At 35.3% G+C, this 20,265-nt stretch overlaps 1 protein-coding gene across 2 annotated transcripts in view; it reads left to right on the plus strand.

The window, feature by feature from the left end:
• Positions 1-20,265, plus strand: part of tafa5a (TAFA chemokine like family member 5a) — a 141,387-nt gene that overhangs the window by 39,077 nt on the left and 82,045 nt on the right. Inside the window, exon 1 of one of the 2 annotated variants that reach the window (XM_051890154.1) lies at positions 3,138-3,772. The exons of the other annotated variant lie outside the window; for it this stretch is intronic. Within the exon in view, the coding sequence (XP_051746114.1) occupies positions 3,664-3,772 (109 nt within the window). The 5' untranslated portion in view covers positions 3,138-3,663. Of the gene's footprint in view, positions 1-3,137; positions 3,773-20,265 lie in introns of those variants that run through there. 2 annotated transcript variants of the gene reach the window in all.

Consider the following 20,265-nt stretch of genomic DNA (forward strand, 5'->3'; position numbering starts at 1 on the left):
ACAACCTCTTAAACTCAGCTCTCATCTTTGTGGTCATCTCAGACCACTCTCAAGTAGTTCCCAAAGGCACGCTTGTGCTGAAACAGCAGAAGTGTGTCAATATAAGTGACAGGTGTTCTTTGAGTAAAGCGACCAAGGACTGTTCATTGGCAATGTGTATGTCATCATCATCCTTAAGGTGATGCACCTGCACTGCTTGCTTCATGCAGTCACTCATGGACAGATCTCCTTTAATTGCCATCCAGCTGATTGATGGATCACAATGGGAGAGTGTGTTACAGGCGCTGCAGAGAAATTAAAAATGGACGCCCCCATTGTAAACACTGGCAAATGCTGATAATTGGCTTCAAATTAGCTGCTCAGACAGCAGTATTGACAACACTGAGATTTTGATGCATCAGTGTTGTGAAAAGACACATAATGCAACACTACCAACTTCTTAAAGTCTTCCTTCTCACTGTATATTTCTAGTTTAAGTTTCCCATTAATGTTGTAAATCACAGCCTTGAGATCATCATAAAGTTACATGCTGAGTTCCAATATTTGGGAAACACTAATTCTAGTTTTAAGTTCTATTTAGGATGGATAGTGTGCGAATTGGGATTGTGACCTGTTTCCAAAGCCAGGATATAGATGTTCATTGTTTAAATGCATTTCTGCATCATGCTGTCAGAACCAAACTTGCAGATTTATTTATTTACTTTTGGAAACTGGTGTCACATATTTATGTGAAATTATTATTGCTGTTTGTAATTGCAGTAATATAGCAATGTACTGCAATTAGTTAGGCCTACATTTTATCTTATTGTTGAGTAAATTCATGCATGTACAGATGGAGACAAATTTTATAACACTTTTTTACAAATTTTTTGCATCTGCAGTAATCAAAATGCATTAATATCATTAAGTGTTCCTTTGTCTTTGAGAAATTGTGAAAGCAAGGGGAAAGATCTGTTTAGACTGCACACAATGGACTTGTGAGTGATCCAAGGCTCTTGTTACAAATTTATGAATGTTTTTATGTAGTACTTAATAGTGATTATTTGGGAAAAGTAACAGGTGGCCAGTCTATCACAGGGATAACAAAAAACAGACAGACACATTTACACATTTATAGGCAATTTAAAAAAGTATCTAATTCACATAACCAGCATGTCTGGGCTGTCAGTGAAACCAAAGTAGGCTGGAGGAAACCCCCACCAACATGGGGAGAACATTCAAACGCCACTTAGAAAGGCCTCCAGAGTCAGCTAGAAATTGAATCAGGGACTTTCTTACTGTGAGTGTGTGTTATATATATATGTGTGTGTGTGTTATATATGTGTGTAGGTTCAGACATTTTTGATATCTTTGATATATTTTTACTAGTGGGTGCAGGACACTATAGTTCATTTATGTAAGGGAGGATAGCAAAATAAAGTAAACTGTGACATATTATACCCAAAAATTCTTCATACAGTGGACTACCAATAAAATTTATAAAAATTTGCAACTAAAAATTATTCAGACACTTTGACCTGACCATGTTTTGCTTAAGTGTTATCTGACATAATTAAGATAATTTTTTTTCTGACACAGTTTAACTCTGAGATCTTGTCATATTTTAATACCATTTTTTTTAACTATAGTGAATAAATGTATTAATGAATGAAATGCTCAAGGTGCTCATTTATTTATTTATTTATTTATGGGCAATTTACTTAATTTACTTGAGAATTTCACAACATTTTTTCTTTTGTCAAATCAACCTCAATAATTGTAATATTTAGTTTCTGTTGATTAAACCAATTGCCTTCATTGTATTAACGCAAATTTTTCATTTAAATGAACTAAAAATTTTAAGGCAATTTAATTTAAACCAACAATTCTTTTTTACAGTGTGTGTGTACATATATATATATATATATATATATATATATATATATATATATAATGTTAGAAAATGATAATAAAAATGAAAAATAAAATGTGTAATAATTTATAATAAAAATGATTGAAAAGGGGGGAATGGGGATAATTTATAACATATTGGCCCTGTTTCACAGACAGGGCTTAGCCTAAGCCAGGATTAGGCCTTAGTTCAATTAGGGTATTTAATAGGCTATTATAAACGTGCCTTAGAAAAAAACATTACTGGTGTGCATCTTGAGACAAAACAATGGCTCTAACATATTTTAAGATATGTCAGTACTAGTTGCTTTCAGTTAAAACATCTCAAACATGCATTTTAGTCTAGGACTAGCTTAAGCCTTCTCTGTGAAATCAGGGGATTGTTTAAAAAATAATTTAAAACATATTGTCTTTAAATATAATTTGCATTACACAATAAACAGAGCCAAATATATGCCCAGGTAAAGTACACTTCCATAATGTACTTAAAGTGCTCTATATTCACACACCAATTTTGTTCTTAATATACTAAAATTCTTCTTTAGTACTTCTTAAGATAATCTTAAGAACATGAATATGAGCTAAAATTTGCTTTTAACATACTACCTCTGTATTAAAAAATTTATTAGTTACCACTTGTAGTACACTTGAGCCCAGAGTCTACTACAAGTGGTAACTTTTTTTTTTTTTTCTTCTTTTTAATACAGAGATAGTATGTTAAAACCACATTTTAGTTCATACTTCATGGTGTCTCAAAATAGCACAGTTGAGTACACTTAGATGTTCTTAAGATTATCTTAAGTAGTACTAAAGAATAATTTTTAGTATATTAAGTACAAAATTAGTGCGCGAAAATAGAGCACTTTAAGTACATTGTGGAAGTGTACTTTTTTTTCCACCTGGGTGTGTAGGTTCTACTAAACATAATACAATTATTACAATGGCAATAATGCGATTAAGGTGTATCCTGTTAAATGTTAGTAGTAAGTCATGGATACACGCAGTACAGGAACGGTGCGTTTTTAGTGACCACTAACCGATACCGATGCCCTCAAAAGACTCTAAGCCACGAAACTACAAGTTTGATTTCATGATGTCTTTAAATCCTGCGGCGCACAACATTTCTGAAAGCATACTCTACACAAAGGACACAATCACACAATCACAATGAATGAACTTAAGACTTAAACTCTGACGTCAGACTACAGGAACATGCGCTGTGACGCATCCACCGGCGAGCGCTTCTCAAACGCGAGTGTGAGGAGGCGATGTATGCGTCAGAGGGGAGAGAAAGTGCGCTCGTTAAGAGAAGAATCAAACCCTGGTAACTGCACAGAAGGAAGGGGAGATACAGACTCGACATATCACCACCGTGCACATGCGTCGCGTCTGGGACATTTGTAAATGATCATTCGAATTAATGCGGGAATTACGACTGACTTGTTTCTCCTGATACACAGCAAGGACCGGTCGACCATACAGAGAAGAGTGACAGTTTTAGCGATCAGCGCAGTTCTCCAAGTGCGTAAAACAGAGATGTTGGAGAGGATGGTCGCGCATCACTCGACTTAGATCCACGCAACAGCCACAGACAAACTGGAAAATTCTACATTTTTGCAATGGGCGGTGAAAGCTCCAAAATATCAAACATATTATTTTTCTAAAGTTGGCATCTCTTGAAAAAGAACGGATTCCTTTCTTCTGAATCTGTGAAAGAAAAGCGCAGAAAAGGTGTTGGTTGTTGTATGGCAATAGAATGGAGATGTGGTGTGGATGCTGAAGGCAGTCAGGATGCTGATGCTGAGAGTTGCGTGGGCTCTAGCGGGAGCGGCGATCTGCTGTTTTCTCATCATTCTCATCCACTCTCGATTCCTACGAGACGGTAAATGTGTGTTAATTAATAATATGCCGCATGTTTTATTTACGTATAATCACCTGTGGGGTCACTTTAGTCTGTTGCCTGATGATTTCATAGGGGAATATTGCAGATTTAATTTACGTATTTATTGTTGTTTCAGTGCGCAGTCGTGTCCATATGAATATAGAGGGTGCTTTATTGAAAAGAAAAGAAAAAACACCACTGTGTTTTGTTTTTGACCCATACAGGCTATTATTTGCCAGATAATATTAATGCAAAACTGACTTTTCTCTCATTTGATTGACGAATTTTTATGAACTCATCTTCAAAAGAGGTAAAATGTGATAAGGATCGCATCATATGGTGCTGTTTTTATGAGTTAAGTGATTTATAGTAGTGTTTTTCAATAGATGGCACTACAGTCTATCTTAAGGGTAAAGCTAAGGTCAAAAGTGATTATTGTCTCCCACTAGTTTATCTGAGATTTATCTTCTACACATCTAAATTCAACTTCAAAAGTTCATTATAAAGTATTCATAATGCCACAAAGTAATGCATTATATGTCATAAATAATTATAACCAAAGTAATGCATTATACGTCATAAATAATTATAATCAAAGTTATAATGCAATATGTATTTGTGGTTACCTCTAAAGAGTGTAGTACATTTAAACACACAATAGCACATGAAAATGGGTGTTAACTATATATGTTGTAATGCATTTTAAACAATTTAAAGGTACCTAAGGTAACTATAGAGTAAATAAAAAAAAGTCCTCAGGGAATCTAAAATTATACTCCACATTGTAACGTTTCAATTCACATCAAAAATATTATGTAACATGATTTAATTGACTTGTTTACATAAGGTTACACCTACAAAAGTAATTTTTAACATTCAGACAGACTGAAATAGCTTATTAATGTAACAGCTGCACTTTTTTTTCCCCCTTTTTATAGTGTGTGCCTTTGAATATGTAAATAATATTATAAATGCATTAAAAGTAAATAAATCATACATTGTATAAAGTATTAAAGTATAACTGTTACAATTACTCACAAGAACTGATTATAAGATGTAATACAAGGCATTACGAAAGCATCATAATGATTTAAGAGTACTTAAACTGAAGTATTTTCACTGTCAATTTACAATCATATATTTATATCTAGGATTAAACAACATGTCATTTATTACTATTGCATTATTTGAATTTTTGGTAACACTTTACAATAAGGTTCATTAGGAAACTACATTATTTAACATGAATTAATAATGAACTACACTTCTACAGCATTTATTAATCTTTGTTAATGTTAAATTCAGCATTTACTAATAGATTATTAAAATCAAGAATTGTATTTGCTAACATTAGTTAAAGGATTTGTTCACTTTTGAATGAAACTCCTGATAATTTACTCACCCCCATGTCATCCAGGATGTTCATATCTTTCTTTCTTCAGTTGAAAAGAAATTAAGGTTTTTGAGGAAAACATTCCAGGATTCTTTTCTATATAGTGGACTTCAGTGGGGTTCACCGGGTGGAAGGTCCAAATTGCAGTTTCAGTGCAGCTTCAAAGGGCTCTACGTGATCCCAGACGAGGAATGAGGGTCTTATCTAGTGAAACAGTCGTCCATTCCCCCCCCCAAAAAAAAAAAGTTTATATACTTTTTAACCACAAATGCTCGTGCACTAGCTCTGTGATCCATACACATTACGTTTAAAGGTCAAGCGTGACGTACACTGTAAAAAATCAAAAGTTAAGAAAACTTAAAAGTTTAAGGCAACAAACCTCAGCATATTTTTGAGTTTTCTCAACTTGTTGTATTCAGTTTATATAACAAAAAGTTGAGAAAACTCAAAAATCTGCTGAAGTTTGTTGCCTTAAACTTTTTATTGTTGTTTCAGTGCGCATTTGTGTCCATATGAATATAGAGGGTGCTTTATTGAAAAGAAAAGAAAAAACAACAATGTGTTTTGTTTTTGACCCATACAGGCTATTATTTGCCATAATATTAATGCAAAACTGACTTTTCACTCATTTGATTGATGGATTTTTATGATCTCATCTTCAAAAGAAGTAAAATGTCATAAGGATCGCATCATATGGTGCTGTTTTTATGAGTTAAGTGATTTATAGTAATGTTTTTCAATAAAACTTTTAAGTTTTTAGAAAATGACTGATTGTTTCGCTAGATAAGACCCTCATTCCTCGTCTGGGATCACATAGAGCCCTTTGAAGCTACAATGAAACTGCAGTTTGGACCTTTAACCCGTTGGTCCCCGTTAAAGTCCACTATATAGAGAAAAATCCTGGAATGTTTCCTTCAAAAACCTTAATTTCTTTTCGACTGAAGAAAGAAAGACATGAACATCTTGGATGACATGGGGGTGAGTAGATTATCAGGAATTTTTCATTCAGAAGTGAACTAATCCTTTAATGCACTGTGAACTAACACAAACAAACAATGAACAACTGTATTTATATTAACTAAAATTAACAAAGATTAACAAATACAGTAACAAATGTATTGCTCATGGTTAGTTCATGTTAGTTAATACATTAACTAATGTTAACAAATTATTGTTAATGTATTAACTAAAATTATTGTAAACCTTATTGTAAAGTATTACCGAATTTGTAATGGCAATAATCTGATTCAAAGCAGACCAGTTTAAAATAAAAGCAGTAATGGACTGCTTTGTACTGCATGCAGTTGAAGGGGTAACGTGTCAACATGAATGCTGAAAGGTGAGAAATGGCCACACAGACAAGTCAGCTAGATGCTGCTTCACCTTTTTCCACACTGAAACAGTAGATATAGGATGTCCTTTTCAAGAGACATCTATCCTTGCTTCTGCATGTGCCTTAAGGGAAGACAAGAGTGGTTTGTTTATAGAGACAGACAGAAGGTCAGCTGGTTTCTCTGCTTAGCTGTGGGGATTGGAGCGTGTTTTCAACCTGCCCCTGTATTCCTGATGTAAATATAAAGATCAGTCTGAGAAGAAAAACACATTTAGTTGAAGCAAAAGTTAGCCGTTCTAATAATAATAATATTAACAATTGTAATAAAAGAGACAAAGAAATTACTTTAAAAATAAAAAATAAAAAAAAAGGTTTATAAAAGCTTTTCTTTGGTTTTGACATCAGAGCAGGAACAGATATACACCAAATAAACTGTCATAATGTTATGCTTATATACTTAGAAAATGAAGGGTTATCTCAACCCAATACAGGAACAGTGTGTTATGACCTTGTGTTGTACGGTGTACGATTGTGCATGAGAACACACATGTATTGACATAGTGGCATATCTGAAGAAAACAAACTCTGCCATTTTCTGGTATTGCTGCTCTTTACTGAAATAAGGACTTGAGTACTCTTAGTTCTGTCACATTCCAGACTGATGCATGCAGGAACCAATGGCAATGGTGAAAATATGTCAAAACTGACATGATACAATTTAAGATTTTAGAATTTGGATGGAGAGATTATCAGTGAATAATGATTTAAATTTAGGTTATTATTGCATTATAAAAACTTAGAACAACATGAGAGAGTGAATAATGAATTTCTATTTGTGTGTAAACTATTCTTTTACCACACAAGATTAAATTTAATCAGTAAATAATGATTTAAATTTAGGTATGTTCCTCACAAAAAGTTTAGAATCTAGCATTTGAGTTTTTGGAGCTTAACAGAAGTGATTGTAATAACTGTGGTTATTATATCTTATGGAGCTTCATAAAAATTTATTAAAATGTCTCCTTTTATGTTCCACAATCGATCGATCGATCATCAATCAATCAAGATTTGAGAACAACATGACAGATTTTTATTTATGGGTGAACCATTTCTTTAAGATTACCACTCAAGACAAGCATTCAGACCTAATCTCCCTTCAATCAACAGACAAAAAAACGTGTGGAACAGAAATCATGACCCATGACTGGGCCCTGTGCATTATGCATTAACATTTAGATCAGGTATATAATATGACAGAATGTGTCTGATTAGCATTTTACATTTGAGCATTCTCATTTATTGCAAGGGCATATTTTGGGGGTATACGACTCTTCTCGAATTCGTATCTCACTCAGACATTTAGTTAATCAAGTATACTTTTTATAGTCACTATTAAAAATTGTATACATTGTTATTATTGTAATCGTGCTGGTGCTCTCTGCAATACTTGATTCTGTTTGGTCAATCACAACATTCAGCAGTCAGATGTTTCCTATAATGTTCATGCATGGAAAAATTGTACCACTTATCGGGGGTTACTGAAACTAGCACTATACTTTTATGTCTCTTGTATGACACTGCAGACTCCTCTCTCTTGAATCTCAGTTATCGAATTTATGTTGTATTGTTACAGTTTTCACCTTGTTGATTGTTTTGTAAGACTATTAGACTATTTTGTTTCTTTGTTAAAGCTTTGAGATAATTCAGTTAGTTACAACATAATTTATAACATATTTATATAACATAATATATAATTATATTATAAAATTATGTTATAATATAATTATAACATAATTTCAACTGAAATCAATATTTCATGTCCACATATTTATTTATTTAGTAAGTAGCTGGGTAATAAGTAGGATAATGCACAGTTAGCCTGTCATTATTGCATAAAACCAAACAGGATTGATCTGAATGTTGCTGTTTCAAGTCCCAGAAGGGACCATAAACCATTGTCCATGAAATTGGCCCTTAGCTCTAGGATGACTGTTTCTTTTGCAAGTTATTCAAAATGAGTTGTTTTAAATAAAGCCTTTATTCACTGTAAAAAGTGAACATGTGCAGTTTTTGCTTTAAGGAAGTATTTCTACCTGATTCTACCTGTAAATTCTAATTGTTGTAACCTACTTCAATCAGGTTTATGTAACATAAAACAAGGGAATGCTGTTTTAACTTAACTGAGTTACACTGACCCAACATACAATTTCCAATAAAGCTCAGGATGGACACATTTGACACATGCGCAGCTGCTCCTTGCTGACTACTGAATTTGTTTCAATGAAAAATTGTGATTTGGGGTTATTTTACACATTATGTTGCATCGAAGTGAAAATCACTATTGACAGCACTACTCTTCAACACAATGGCAACCACAACATTCAATAACAAAAACTCCTAAATGTTCAACATAACTGAACATTAAACATTAACATAAACTACCAACATCTTTCCCTTTACTGAAAAACACATAAAAAATAACACTTAATCCCTAAATTTACTCTCCTAATTGCAAAGCATGCTGGGAACTACAGATCTACTGCTCAGGGCTGCATTTCTCATGTTTGATATTTACGACTCAGGCTGCCTCTGACGTGATACCCGCGATAGTCAATGAAAGCAAGCATGCTCCACCAACCGGATGTTGCATGCTTCTATAGCTGAAACTTGGTAGCCACAAACATGCCACAAAAGTGGAGTAAGATCACCTATATTCTTTTTTCCCATAAAACAAAATTAATAAAATTACTCTACAAACATACACCTGTGACCTCATTACATCAGTATTACTGCACCACTGTGTCTGTGTGTTTCTGCAATTCCATGTATTGTGTATTTGACTGAAAGTAACTGTTGTTTATTATTTATAAAATGGTTAGTTCCAGATTGGTCAGTAGCTGTGTTTTATTCACAATAAAACACGACTATGACCGCTTCACCTGGTTCTGTGTAGTACTTCACAACACCCTTAGCAACCACTCTTAGCAACATAAAAAAAGTGTGTTCTCAATTGATATTGTTCATTGAAGCTTACTATATAGAAGAGTATTGTGAAGAGATATCGAGTGACCAAGTGCATTACCTGCATTCAGATTTAGTATTTTCCTTCAGGTCAGTCCTACAGTATGTTCATAATAAAGATCTGTTTGAATGTCTGCTGCGATCTTGTCCTTTTAACAGTTAATGGGTTTTCCTGTGCCCTGCTGACACTGACAGAGCTAGTCAAAGCATTTGTCATTTGCGTCTTGTTAAGTATTCACAACAAGTTTCAATATAAAAGCAGTAGCGTGTTTATCTACCACACAAAGCACGCATTTGCTTGGGGTCCCTCCGGGTTTGGGGGGCCCCCGGTACACGGCGCGATTACTACCATGGGGGGAACCGGAACACGCTTGCGATTACGACTCCGCTCTGAATCGTGCCTAACAATGCCCCTTAGCTGTTATAAATTCACTGTAAATCACGACTTCTTGAGGCTTATTGCTTTAATGCAGTGCTGCCAATTTAGCGATTTTGTAGCTAGATGTAGCGACTTCCCCGTCCTATTTGAGACTCTTTTCAAAAGCCTAGCGACAAATCTAGCAACTTCTTGGACAAACCTTATCTAGATTCCATGACTCGCCCACTGATCTATATTTATATTAATATAGATCAGTGGACTCGCCAGTATGACATCATCTAGCGAAATTTAGTGACCAGTTTCAGCTACTTTCAACTGAAAGCAATTGGCAACACTGTATGTCTGTGGTTTCCCACAGTTTTAAAATCGGTTAAGATTTGAAAATCGTCTAGTGTGTCCAAGGCCTTAGGCTTATGATGCTTTTAGGAAATGCAGCCCTGTGCAGTGGATCTGTAGTTCCCAGCATGCTTTGCAAGAGACTGCATTAGGATAGTAAATTTAGGGATTAAGTGTTATATTATGTGTTTTTCAGTAAAGGGAAAGATGGTGGTAGTTTATGTTAATGTTTAATGTTCAATTATGTTGGACATTTAGAGGAGTTTCTGTTACTGAATTTTGTGGTTACCATTGTGCTGAAGAGTATCGTTTGTGCTTAGGCACTCAGTGCTAATGTTCTATGCTAATGTCAGTACTGATGCCAATCTTTTCTTAGTGGTTAATTATATACATTGTGCATAATGATGAACAGCACTGTTGACCCAACTAAACTGATTTATTTTTGGACAAATTGAGTTGTATGTAAAAATGATCTTCTAATAAATTACCCTTATTTTGAATTATTTTTTGAGTGTATTTATATTAAGGTAGAAAAGGACATTCATCATAAAGCAAACAAACAAAAAAAGATTATACCAAACTTACTAGGCTAAGTATTTTTACCTAACTGGAGAAATTAGGTTATATCTACTTCAGTAAAACCTTGTTTTTTCAGGTTGGTTGAATTCAGTTATAATCAGCAATCTTAAATCATTTATTTAAAAAAAAAAAAAAAAAAAAAAAAAAATTGCTAAATGGTTGTTTGCTTGCAATGTATTTACAGTTATTACAAATTTCAGCTACAAAGATACCAATGCCTTCCAATACTTTTGAACCCCGTCTTTTAAAATACACCCTCAAGAACTTCACTTCATTCATGGTATATTGTAAATTCAGAAATTTAACAGTTATATATAGTGTAATATTTTCTGTCCGCTAGAGGTCGCTAGAGGCCTATGCAAAAGAAAGACGTAGTTTGATGACGCCAAGTTTGAGCGCGGAATCTTGGGACATGTGGTCTTCACCTCAACGGCCGGTGGAAAAGAATTGAAATAGGACTCGGGAAGAAATCATGTTCATGGATGCGATTATTAACGTTAATGTAGTATGAAGCAGAGCAGGATCGAGTGTTGTGGTAGCTGAACGAGGCTGCTGGAGCGATTGCGTAACACACGCCTTACGAGCAGCAGAACTTTTATTATGTCACAGTCGCCGGCGCTGCTTCCGCTTTTCCGGTCAAGCGTATGAGGTAACGCAGCTCTGTTTATCATATTAACGTTAGATACATTTGAGTGTGTTGAAAATGTTATAATGTTACTCTGTGCGTTCGCTCGGTGGCTGCTGTGAGACACTTGTTGCACACTGCAGTAAGCTAGATCGATTTTAGAATATTATATTAAATGCTGCATGGCTTGTGTTAATAAATGGCATGCAATTAAATTTAAAACGTATGATGGAGAAAATGCTGTATTACTGTTACTAAAAATAAAGCTGCATCTGATTATGCTATGTTAGCTACTTCACAAAGTAGTGTTTTTCTCTGAGGCATGGTAAAGCATGGTACTCGCAAAAAAAAAAAACAAGAAAATGTAAACAATAAGACTAAACGTGTTGAGCTATATAACAATAATTAGTTTTCTGTCTATAAATATATCAAAACAGTTGTTCCCTTGCCTATTAAAACATGTAAATATTAAAGCATCTTTGGTGTTTCCATGGTTTCTACAAAATAAAACCGGAAACCGAGGGTAACGCGGGTATGACGCAATTGAGAGGCGACTCCTTACATGTCCCGGAGTCTTGGTTAATTTCTCACGATTTACAAATAGTAGCAAACATTTGGGATGTTGTAAGTACTCCAGTGAACAAAATATATAACACTGGCCTAGTGTTTTTTGGATATTTTACTGCAAATTTTTTACATATTGCACCTTTAAATATTTCAAATCCAGAACTGAAATTCTGGATAACATTCTGCTTATCAAACCAAGCCTGGCACCAGAATCCCCAAAAGCAACCGTTTAGGAGGATTTGGTGATCTGGAATCCCCTGTGCTGTTTGTTTGCTGTGATGATGCACTGATTGGATAATTGTAGTGAACATACTGGTGAACAGTAGTGCAATTAGCAAGTGTCGGTTGTCTGGCTGGCAGATGGCAGGCTTATTCATCTAGCGGCCTTTTCCGAAGGTGCTTAAACTGATAGTGTGGAAAGATTTGGCAATTTTGCCCTGGAGTGGCACGTCAGTCTGAAGTGGCACTTCAGTACTACTCAACACTTAACATGCTGGAATTACCCTGCAGTGAGAACTTATGAATAGAGTCATCGTCATTGTGGGGTGAAAATCCCCCCTTTTGTCAAACCCCAAACAAGCTGAGAGGCAGGATCTCTTTCTCAAGGACTGCCAGAACATAGCTCAGAAGTGGTGCCATAGAAATGTGTCAAACAAGAAAGATTTTACAAATTTACTAAGGGGACAACCTAGTTGATTCAACGGCCAATGTCTGGCTATAAATAATGAAAATGTAACCTTAAAAAAAAACAGCTCTCACAAGTGTTTTTCAAGCACTTGCTATACACCTTCATTCCATAATCTGCATTAGTAGGCTTGCCAGCAAGTGCTGTCTTCAATGTTAGAATTATAGTTAAGAAGTTAGTGCACTTAAATGCTACTAATTAATTACAGTTTACAGTAGTTTGTACAGTTTAGTTTGTACATTTTGTGTACTGTTGATGAAAACTAGAAATAAACTAAACGTTTAGCCAGTTTGTGAGGTAATAAGCATGCGATAAAACTACATTTGTGCCAGAACTAACATCACTTGACCAAAATCACTTGAACACGCATTACATTGTAATTACGACTCCTGAACTTGTTCATAGGAGTTTCCAGGAGGACTGATAGGCAGCATAACCTCCTATACTTCACGGCAGGGCAGGTTGTACAGGGTTGCTCGAGTGTGCTAAGATCAAGATGCATTTAATTCTTTGTATACATTTTTAAAAGTAGAAATGATTTTTATAAATATTTATACTTTCATAGATATTTTGGAGCACCTAACCCCACCCTTACCCTAAACCTAACCACTTCTCAACAATATAAAACACATAACAGGCAAATAAAATTACAGTCACAGGTATTTATTGCACAAACTGACCTCCCCCAAAAAATGTTTAAAAGTATTACAAACAACTTGTGTTGCATTCCAGGTCTTCTGAAGCCATACAATATCTTTATGTGAAAAACAAAGTGGATTTCAAGGTTTTAATGGCTAGAAATGATCCCGTTTCGTGAATGCACAGTCATATCTCATTCAAAAAATACACTCAAACTTTAGCATGACGCAATCAGTCACGAGACACACAAGAGCCAATGCCATTTCACAAAGATGACATAACGCTTCTTCTGGCGGCAATTTTTTAATGTGTGCACAGGATCTGAGATTTGGAGATGGAGATGATGATCGCTTTTGGGCCTGTTCCTCACACAAATCGATCATTTGTCCTTGGAATATTTGTACTTTTTGAATAAATTGTGACTGCAGTTGTATCTGCCTGTTATATCCTGTGTTTTGTATTATATAAATCTACAAATGGTTGGTTTAGGGGTAGGGATACATGCTCAAAAATGTCTAAATAGTGTACTGTATTGTATTGATTCTAAAGGTTTCTCATTGAAAGCAATGGAGTACCCTGCATGTCGAAAATTGATGCTAAAGAGGTACCCTGTGCATATAAAAGTGACACCAAGGGGTCCTGACCAAGCGTCCATATGTGACCAGTTGAGAGTGAGACAGGTTTTCTACAGCTTATGTATGGCAATCTTTAATGGTCCACCAGAAAACAAAGCCATGTTTAAAAGTTTCAAAACTGCAGCAATGAGCACCTCAGAGGAGCAACTAAACACTAGATTTAAAAGTTTGTGAAGTTCACGGCATAGAAACTTCAAGATACCAAAAGTTTTGTTTCAGGAAATTGGTTGAATTTAAAAGAGATGTGTTCACATGTTTGCCGACAGGATATGGGAGAAGTATTATTTTCTGAGTTTGGCAACCCTTTAATTTCCCAAGTGAGTTCCATGTCCTCTCACATCTATAATGGAAGATCAGGTGAAGTATTTTAATGAGAAGGGAATATCTGTAAAAAGCAGAAAAAAAGTCAGCACACCAAAGCTCCAAAAATAAGCAGAAAATTTTAATATAAGACTCACACGAGTTACGTTTCGAGCACGCAGACTCTTCGTCGTGTTGTCTTATATTAAAATTTTTCACATATTTTTGGACCTTTGGTGTGCCGACTTTTTTTCTGCTTTTTATTAATATTTTTTTTTTGGTCGAGCACCCATCTTTGAGCATATTTTTGCCGGTGATGTGGATGCTTTTGTCCTGATTTTGCTAAGGTAATATCTGTGGCATATGAAGGTAAACATGAAAGTATTAATAGTCTGTAATAGCATGCTGTTATTGTTGTGACATCCTAAACATGGCATTGAACAAAACTGTAACTGGTCACTTTACATGTCAGTCAGACCTCATTTTTCTGACTAAGTGGACAGTCCTTGACAAAATGCAGTGGCTATAGACCCCAGCCCTTCTGGAGCTAAGAAAAGGTCTGGCCACGCAAGACTAAGCACCCTCAAACAAAGTAAGAGCGTCCTCATTTGAAACTGTAATAGCATTTATTGACAGAGTCAGATTTTCAGAGCAGAACAGTATCCCAGCAACACATGCACAAAATCCCTAATCAACACTAGTAATTGAGCATGATCTTGCAAATCAGTCTATTAATTTACATGAATTATGAGTATTCTCCTTTCATGCATCCAACATACGCATGATAGCTTTGATTTATAACCTCATCTCGCTTATGGAGAATTTGTGGCGGAATTATCTCACTCAATCCACTACTGTTACTGCTTCCTGACATTGGCATAAAGCTGGCCAGTTTTCCATAGTTAAATGTAAACTTTAACTATTAGTAGAATGTGAAAGCTGACTCTAGATAAGAAACTGAACAACTTCTTCAATACAATGCTTGCTGTGCATGCACAGACAAAACTTTAATTAAAGGTGGGGTATGTATTTTTTAAACAACACTGTTTGGAAGTTAATCGGACTGACACCAACAACAAACATCTAACCAATCAGCATTAGGGGGCGTATGATGGTCGAGGAGACAGAATGAGCAAGAGTTGTGCATGTTAGACCATCCGGTTTGCTTGTTGAAGCCATTACTTCCCTTGGGCATCAAAAATCTATCAAAAAGTTCATGCTCCAACTGCCGAGTTAACATATTTGTTACACATAAAGTTGTTTGTGCAAGCAGTACCTGATGAGGCACTTCCTGCTGATTCATTGATTGATGGATAAGTTTCAGATGTTGATATATGTGCTAATTGACATAGTTGAAAATATCACATTTTTATTCATGCTATGTTAATTTTATGTTAGATAACAGCTTATATAGTCTCAATGGAAATACAGAATTTGCTTCAAAAAAGAAGGGAAAAAAAAAGCCAAAGTGTGCACTATTCACAAAAAAGTATAGATGCGTTCAGTTGTCTTCCTGATGTTTCCTCAAATTTTGCCATATATACAGTAAATGCCATAGAGCGCTTTTTTTTCTCAGTTTTTTTTTTCTTCCTCTCAGTATAATAATAGAGGCATTATTCATTGTAACATCGACTGTCTTAGTCATTGTCGTTGTGTGTCGAAAAGCAATCATGGAGTTATTACTATCGCCGACTCGTAGCAAAACAACATCCACTTTGTCTTCCATTGCACCATGATTGGTATTCTTATTTTCAATTGAAAATGGAATTAAAGGCATTGCCATTTAATGAATACCTTATAATGCAGGATGTCACATTCCTTTAGCCTTGCATCCTTGAATAAATTGCATGCAACTAACAACACTATGGCAAAAAATTTTTGTGAGCCATGAATAAAAAACAGGAAAAGCAATAAGGCTTTCTCTGGAGAATGTATTCATTTACCCTTATATTTCATTTTAAGTAATGATGGTCTTGGATGCTGTTGTCCTACAGATCTTAGTCATAGAGGACGACTGTAAACCTTCATTGCATGATCAAACACTCGAATGAGACTCTAATCAGTAACCTTCTAACAAATAAAAGCAAACTTAGATGAGATTATGTTGGTGTTTTACTGTGCAATGTTGGTGTTTTCATGTTCCTCGTAATTTGCTCACTAGAGAATCTCACTCTTAGTCTGTCTTACTTGTAGACAGTGAAGCACAGTCCTACCATAAATACTAAGAAGGCAGGTGAATGTTTACATGGTATTTATTCCATAAAGTATAAACAGATGGTAGTGAGATACAATGATTCATGTTTAGTTGTATAGAAAAGTTCTTTGGCGTAGGCCCCGTCCTTAGTGCAAATCCTGGTGATGCAGATTTGGCTGATTCTGCCTGAAGATGAAGACGTAAGCATTATCAACTGTGAACGTGAAACAGAGAATTCAGTGCTTATTTATACCAGGTGTCAAGCAGTGATTGGCCAGGCCTATTATTATGAGTGAATGACGTGGCATTAAAGTCTTCCTGGTAGAACTTATGCTGGCGCTTTAATTTCTACAGAGCTGGCTGAGCTTTATATATAATGCTTTTAAAAATGTCAGAATACTTAAAAAAATCCAGTTTCTCATTTTTATTGAGGTAGCAAACATAAACTAGAATTTAAATTTAAATCTAAGCATAATTAACTGTAAAAAGTGTCATTTTCAAGAAAATAGTACTAATTAAATAGTAAATATACATATAAATGAATAAAAATAAATGCAATATTTGTTTTGAAAGGCCTCAAAGCCAGTGTGTTTAGGAAGTCAACCAACGCATGGTTTATACTATGTTAAAAGGACACACTTGAGCTTTAATTAAGAGTTCTGTCATGCGTAATGTATAGCTAAGTAATTTTAGAAGCCACTTTAGTAGTGCCAAGACACAGGTAAGCTACCACAAAGAATATTATATCTTGCAGGTAAATGCCTTTTTTATTGCAAATTCATCCTTCAATATATATCAAGCTCATCAACAGATGATAAACATAAAACTATCCCTTACCTAAATGTCATTCAGAAAATAAGTGGGTGAAGCCTCCATAAAACTAGCTTGCCTCTGGCAAGCATTCAGTGATTTGACAGCAGTATGCTTCCTCAATGGAATTGCTGGATCTGGAGGAAGAGGAGGACAGATTTCCAATGGCACAAGGCCAATTAATCTTTCTCTCAAACAGCTTTCGTTTATAGGAATACTTCATAACTCCCTTTATAATCAGTTACATATAATTTTATGTTACTGTTTATGACTGTCAATGGCAGACAAATCCATGAATGCTTAATATAAATAAGATTTACGACAGATCTGAGAATATTTCAAAAGTCAGGGGTCACTTTATTTAAACAGAGAAGTGGACAGCTGTCAAACAGTGGTGCAGTGCTATTACAATGTTAGCTAATTTTGGATTTTATGGTCTGGAATGTAATATTAGAATATTGTACTCACACTAGGCATGGTTGCCTTGAACCGAGCCCGAGCGCGATTGTCCCCCCCTCCCCTGCTGGCCCGCATTCACATTGCACTTAACGTTCCGTGACGGAGCACACTTACGTCATATACAATGCAACTTTTTGAATGGAAGAAAACAGGAAGAAATGCACTTTCGCGCTAATATATTTATCATTTATGCCGCGCAACGATTTTCACTTGCACGTATCAGAGGATTATTACAAAGGCAGCTGATAATGGAGGAATTTGCAGCTTTACTCGCAAACTACAATTCCTGTTCATTAATAAGGTGAGAAGCAGACCCGTTATAAACCCACTCAAATTAATTACATGAATTGATAAGTGTACTATGAAAGTAGTAATAAAGATGTTTGCCGTACAGTTGTGCACACAAAAGTAGTAGCTGTTCCGTGCTCCGGCGCGATTAGCACTCACACTGCGTGTGAACCGCGCTCGAACCCAACCGAACCATGCTCTGGCCCACCTCTTCCAAGCGGGTCAGGGACAGCTAAACGAATCGCGCCCGGGCACGGAACGGAGCGATCACACTTGTAAAACGAACCGGGCTTTGGGGGTCAAACGTGCTCGGGCTCGGTTCAGAGCGCCTAGTGTGAGTACACCCTTAGTGTAATATATACAGCACAGTACAGAGCGTATACTTAATATATATACATAGTTCGGTCATGAAACTCTAGAGGGCGCAGGCTGATGGGACCTTAACGAAAGCTGATGATAATTATAGCATTAACTATGGCACAAGCTGATTGGTCCATGTCACATCTGCAGCCAATGTGCTTGTTGCTCACACATTTAAATGGTTGGTTACATTCACTATAGCAGTTTGCAGCGTGCTTCAGAGTTCCTCTAAAACCCTCCACCTTCCCCAGCTCCATCTGTATAGATCTGCTATGGGTTATTGATATATGCTATTTGTGCAGCAGTACTATGTCTTACTTGCAGCAGCGTATCGGCATATGTATTGGCAGTAGCAAGACCAAATACATTACCACTGCCATATTCAATAACACTTTACAATCTCCATTGTAAAATTCACTATATAAGGGTGACTTGACTTGACATGCTATTCCAAGAGTTGTCGTGTTTAAAATGTTTGATTATTATACATTTTTCAAAGAGCAGTATACTACAGTGTTATCACATGAGCTCCAGTTAACTTGTTTTTATCCAGTTTTTATGGTAGTCTGATCATATAACGATCATGAGGAAGCTAATAAAACTTGTGGTTGATATTAGTTTTTTTTTCTTTTCTTCTTTTTTGTAAAGCATGTTGCATTGTGCGATACTTCTGTGCAGTATGCATTGATTGGAATGTTGTTCCAACATGGAGGTTATATATACATAATAAACAAACATATAGTCAATGCAGAAACAGTATTGTAGAATGGTAATGTGTGATTCTGAAAATAGCATATTAACTTTTAATGTTTTTTGGAATGGAATGAAATGAAAAATGTAGCTGGCCAGGACTTTGGAGTTTTTTTTTTTTTTTTTTTTTTTTTATTGTAAAATATTAAGTGTTCATTTATTTTGCATGGGCCCACATTAGAAAGTTTCTAAAATAACATTATATTTAAATTTTATTCAGTCCCTTAGTCTACTTATTCACAGTACATATATTTTTAATGATAATTAAATGATTTTTCACACACTATCACAACTGGGATATGAATCACAGAAATATGTTATATCACAGGCAAAAAGAGAAAGAGGATATTTATTCAGCAAATGAATTTGCCAGGCTTGCAAAAATTTTGCCTGCTGAACAGACAATAAATTATACCTTTGGTGGCTTCATAAGCCCAAGGATAATATTACAACCAATGAGATGTGAGAAAATGCTAGAGTTACACAGCTGAATCGCTCATGTTTGCATTAGAATGGGCGCTGGGGAGGAGAGATACATGGAGGTCCTGTCAGAAAACTTTGATTTAAACATACATTACACCACACACACACACACACACACACACATCCACAGCAAACACACCTGTATCTCAGCTTTCCTATGTATCAGCATTAGTTTCCACATCTTACATTCATAGATGGATAGATACTGCAGTGATGCCCAGAGGAAAATTCCAGAAATTCATCTGCACTATGCTGACACACACATTTATTTCACTCAAACATATGCACATTTGTACAAACTATGACACAGGGGCCTGTCAAGCAATGTGAGATACTGAGATCCTCTATCACCCATATTTAAAGATTACATTAGTAAAGGCATGAGTTACTGATACTATTTAATAAGAATAATATAAAAAAAAAAAAATGTTGGGGTGAGTAATACAATTACTATTACTATCGATAATCATCTTTCTTTTCTGAACTAATGATGGGACAAGGGATTGATAAATCTTATGATGTTGAGGTTCACTCCAGATTGCACTCCAAATTAAAAAAAAAAAAAAAAAAAAAGCATTGTGACATTTTCATGACAATGAATATTCACCCCAAACCCTCATCATCGTACTTCAAAAATCTCATTACTGTAATGTAAAA

The sequence above is a fragment of the Ctenopharyngodon idella genome, chromosome 4 (genome assembly GCF_019924925.1).
Source record: "Ctenopharyngodon idella isolate HZGC_01 chromosome 4, HZGC01, whole genome shotgun sequence".
In the NCBI taxonomy this organism is placed as follows: Eukaryota; Metazoa; Chordata; class Actinopteri; order Cypriniformes; family Xenocyprididae; genus Ctenopharyngodon; species Ctenopharyngodon idella.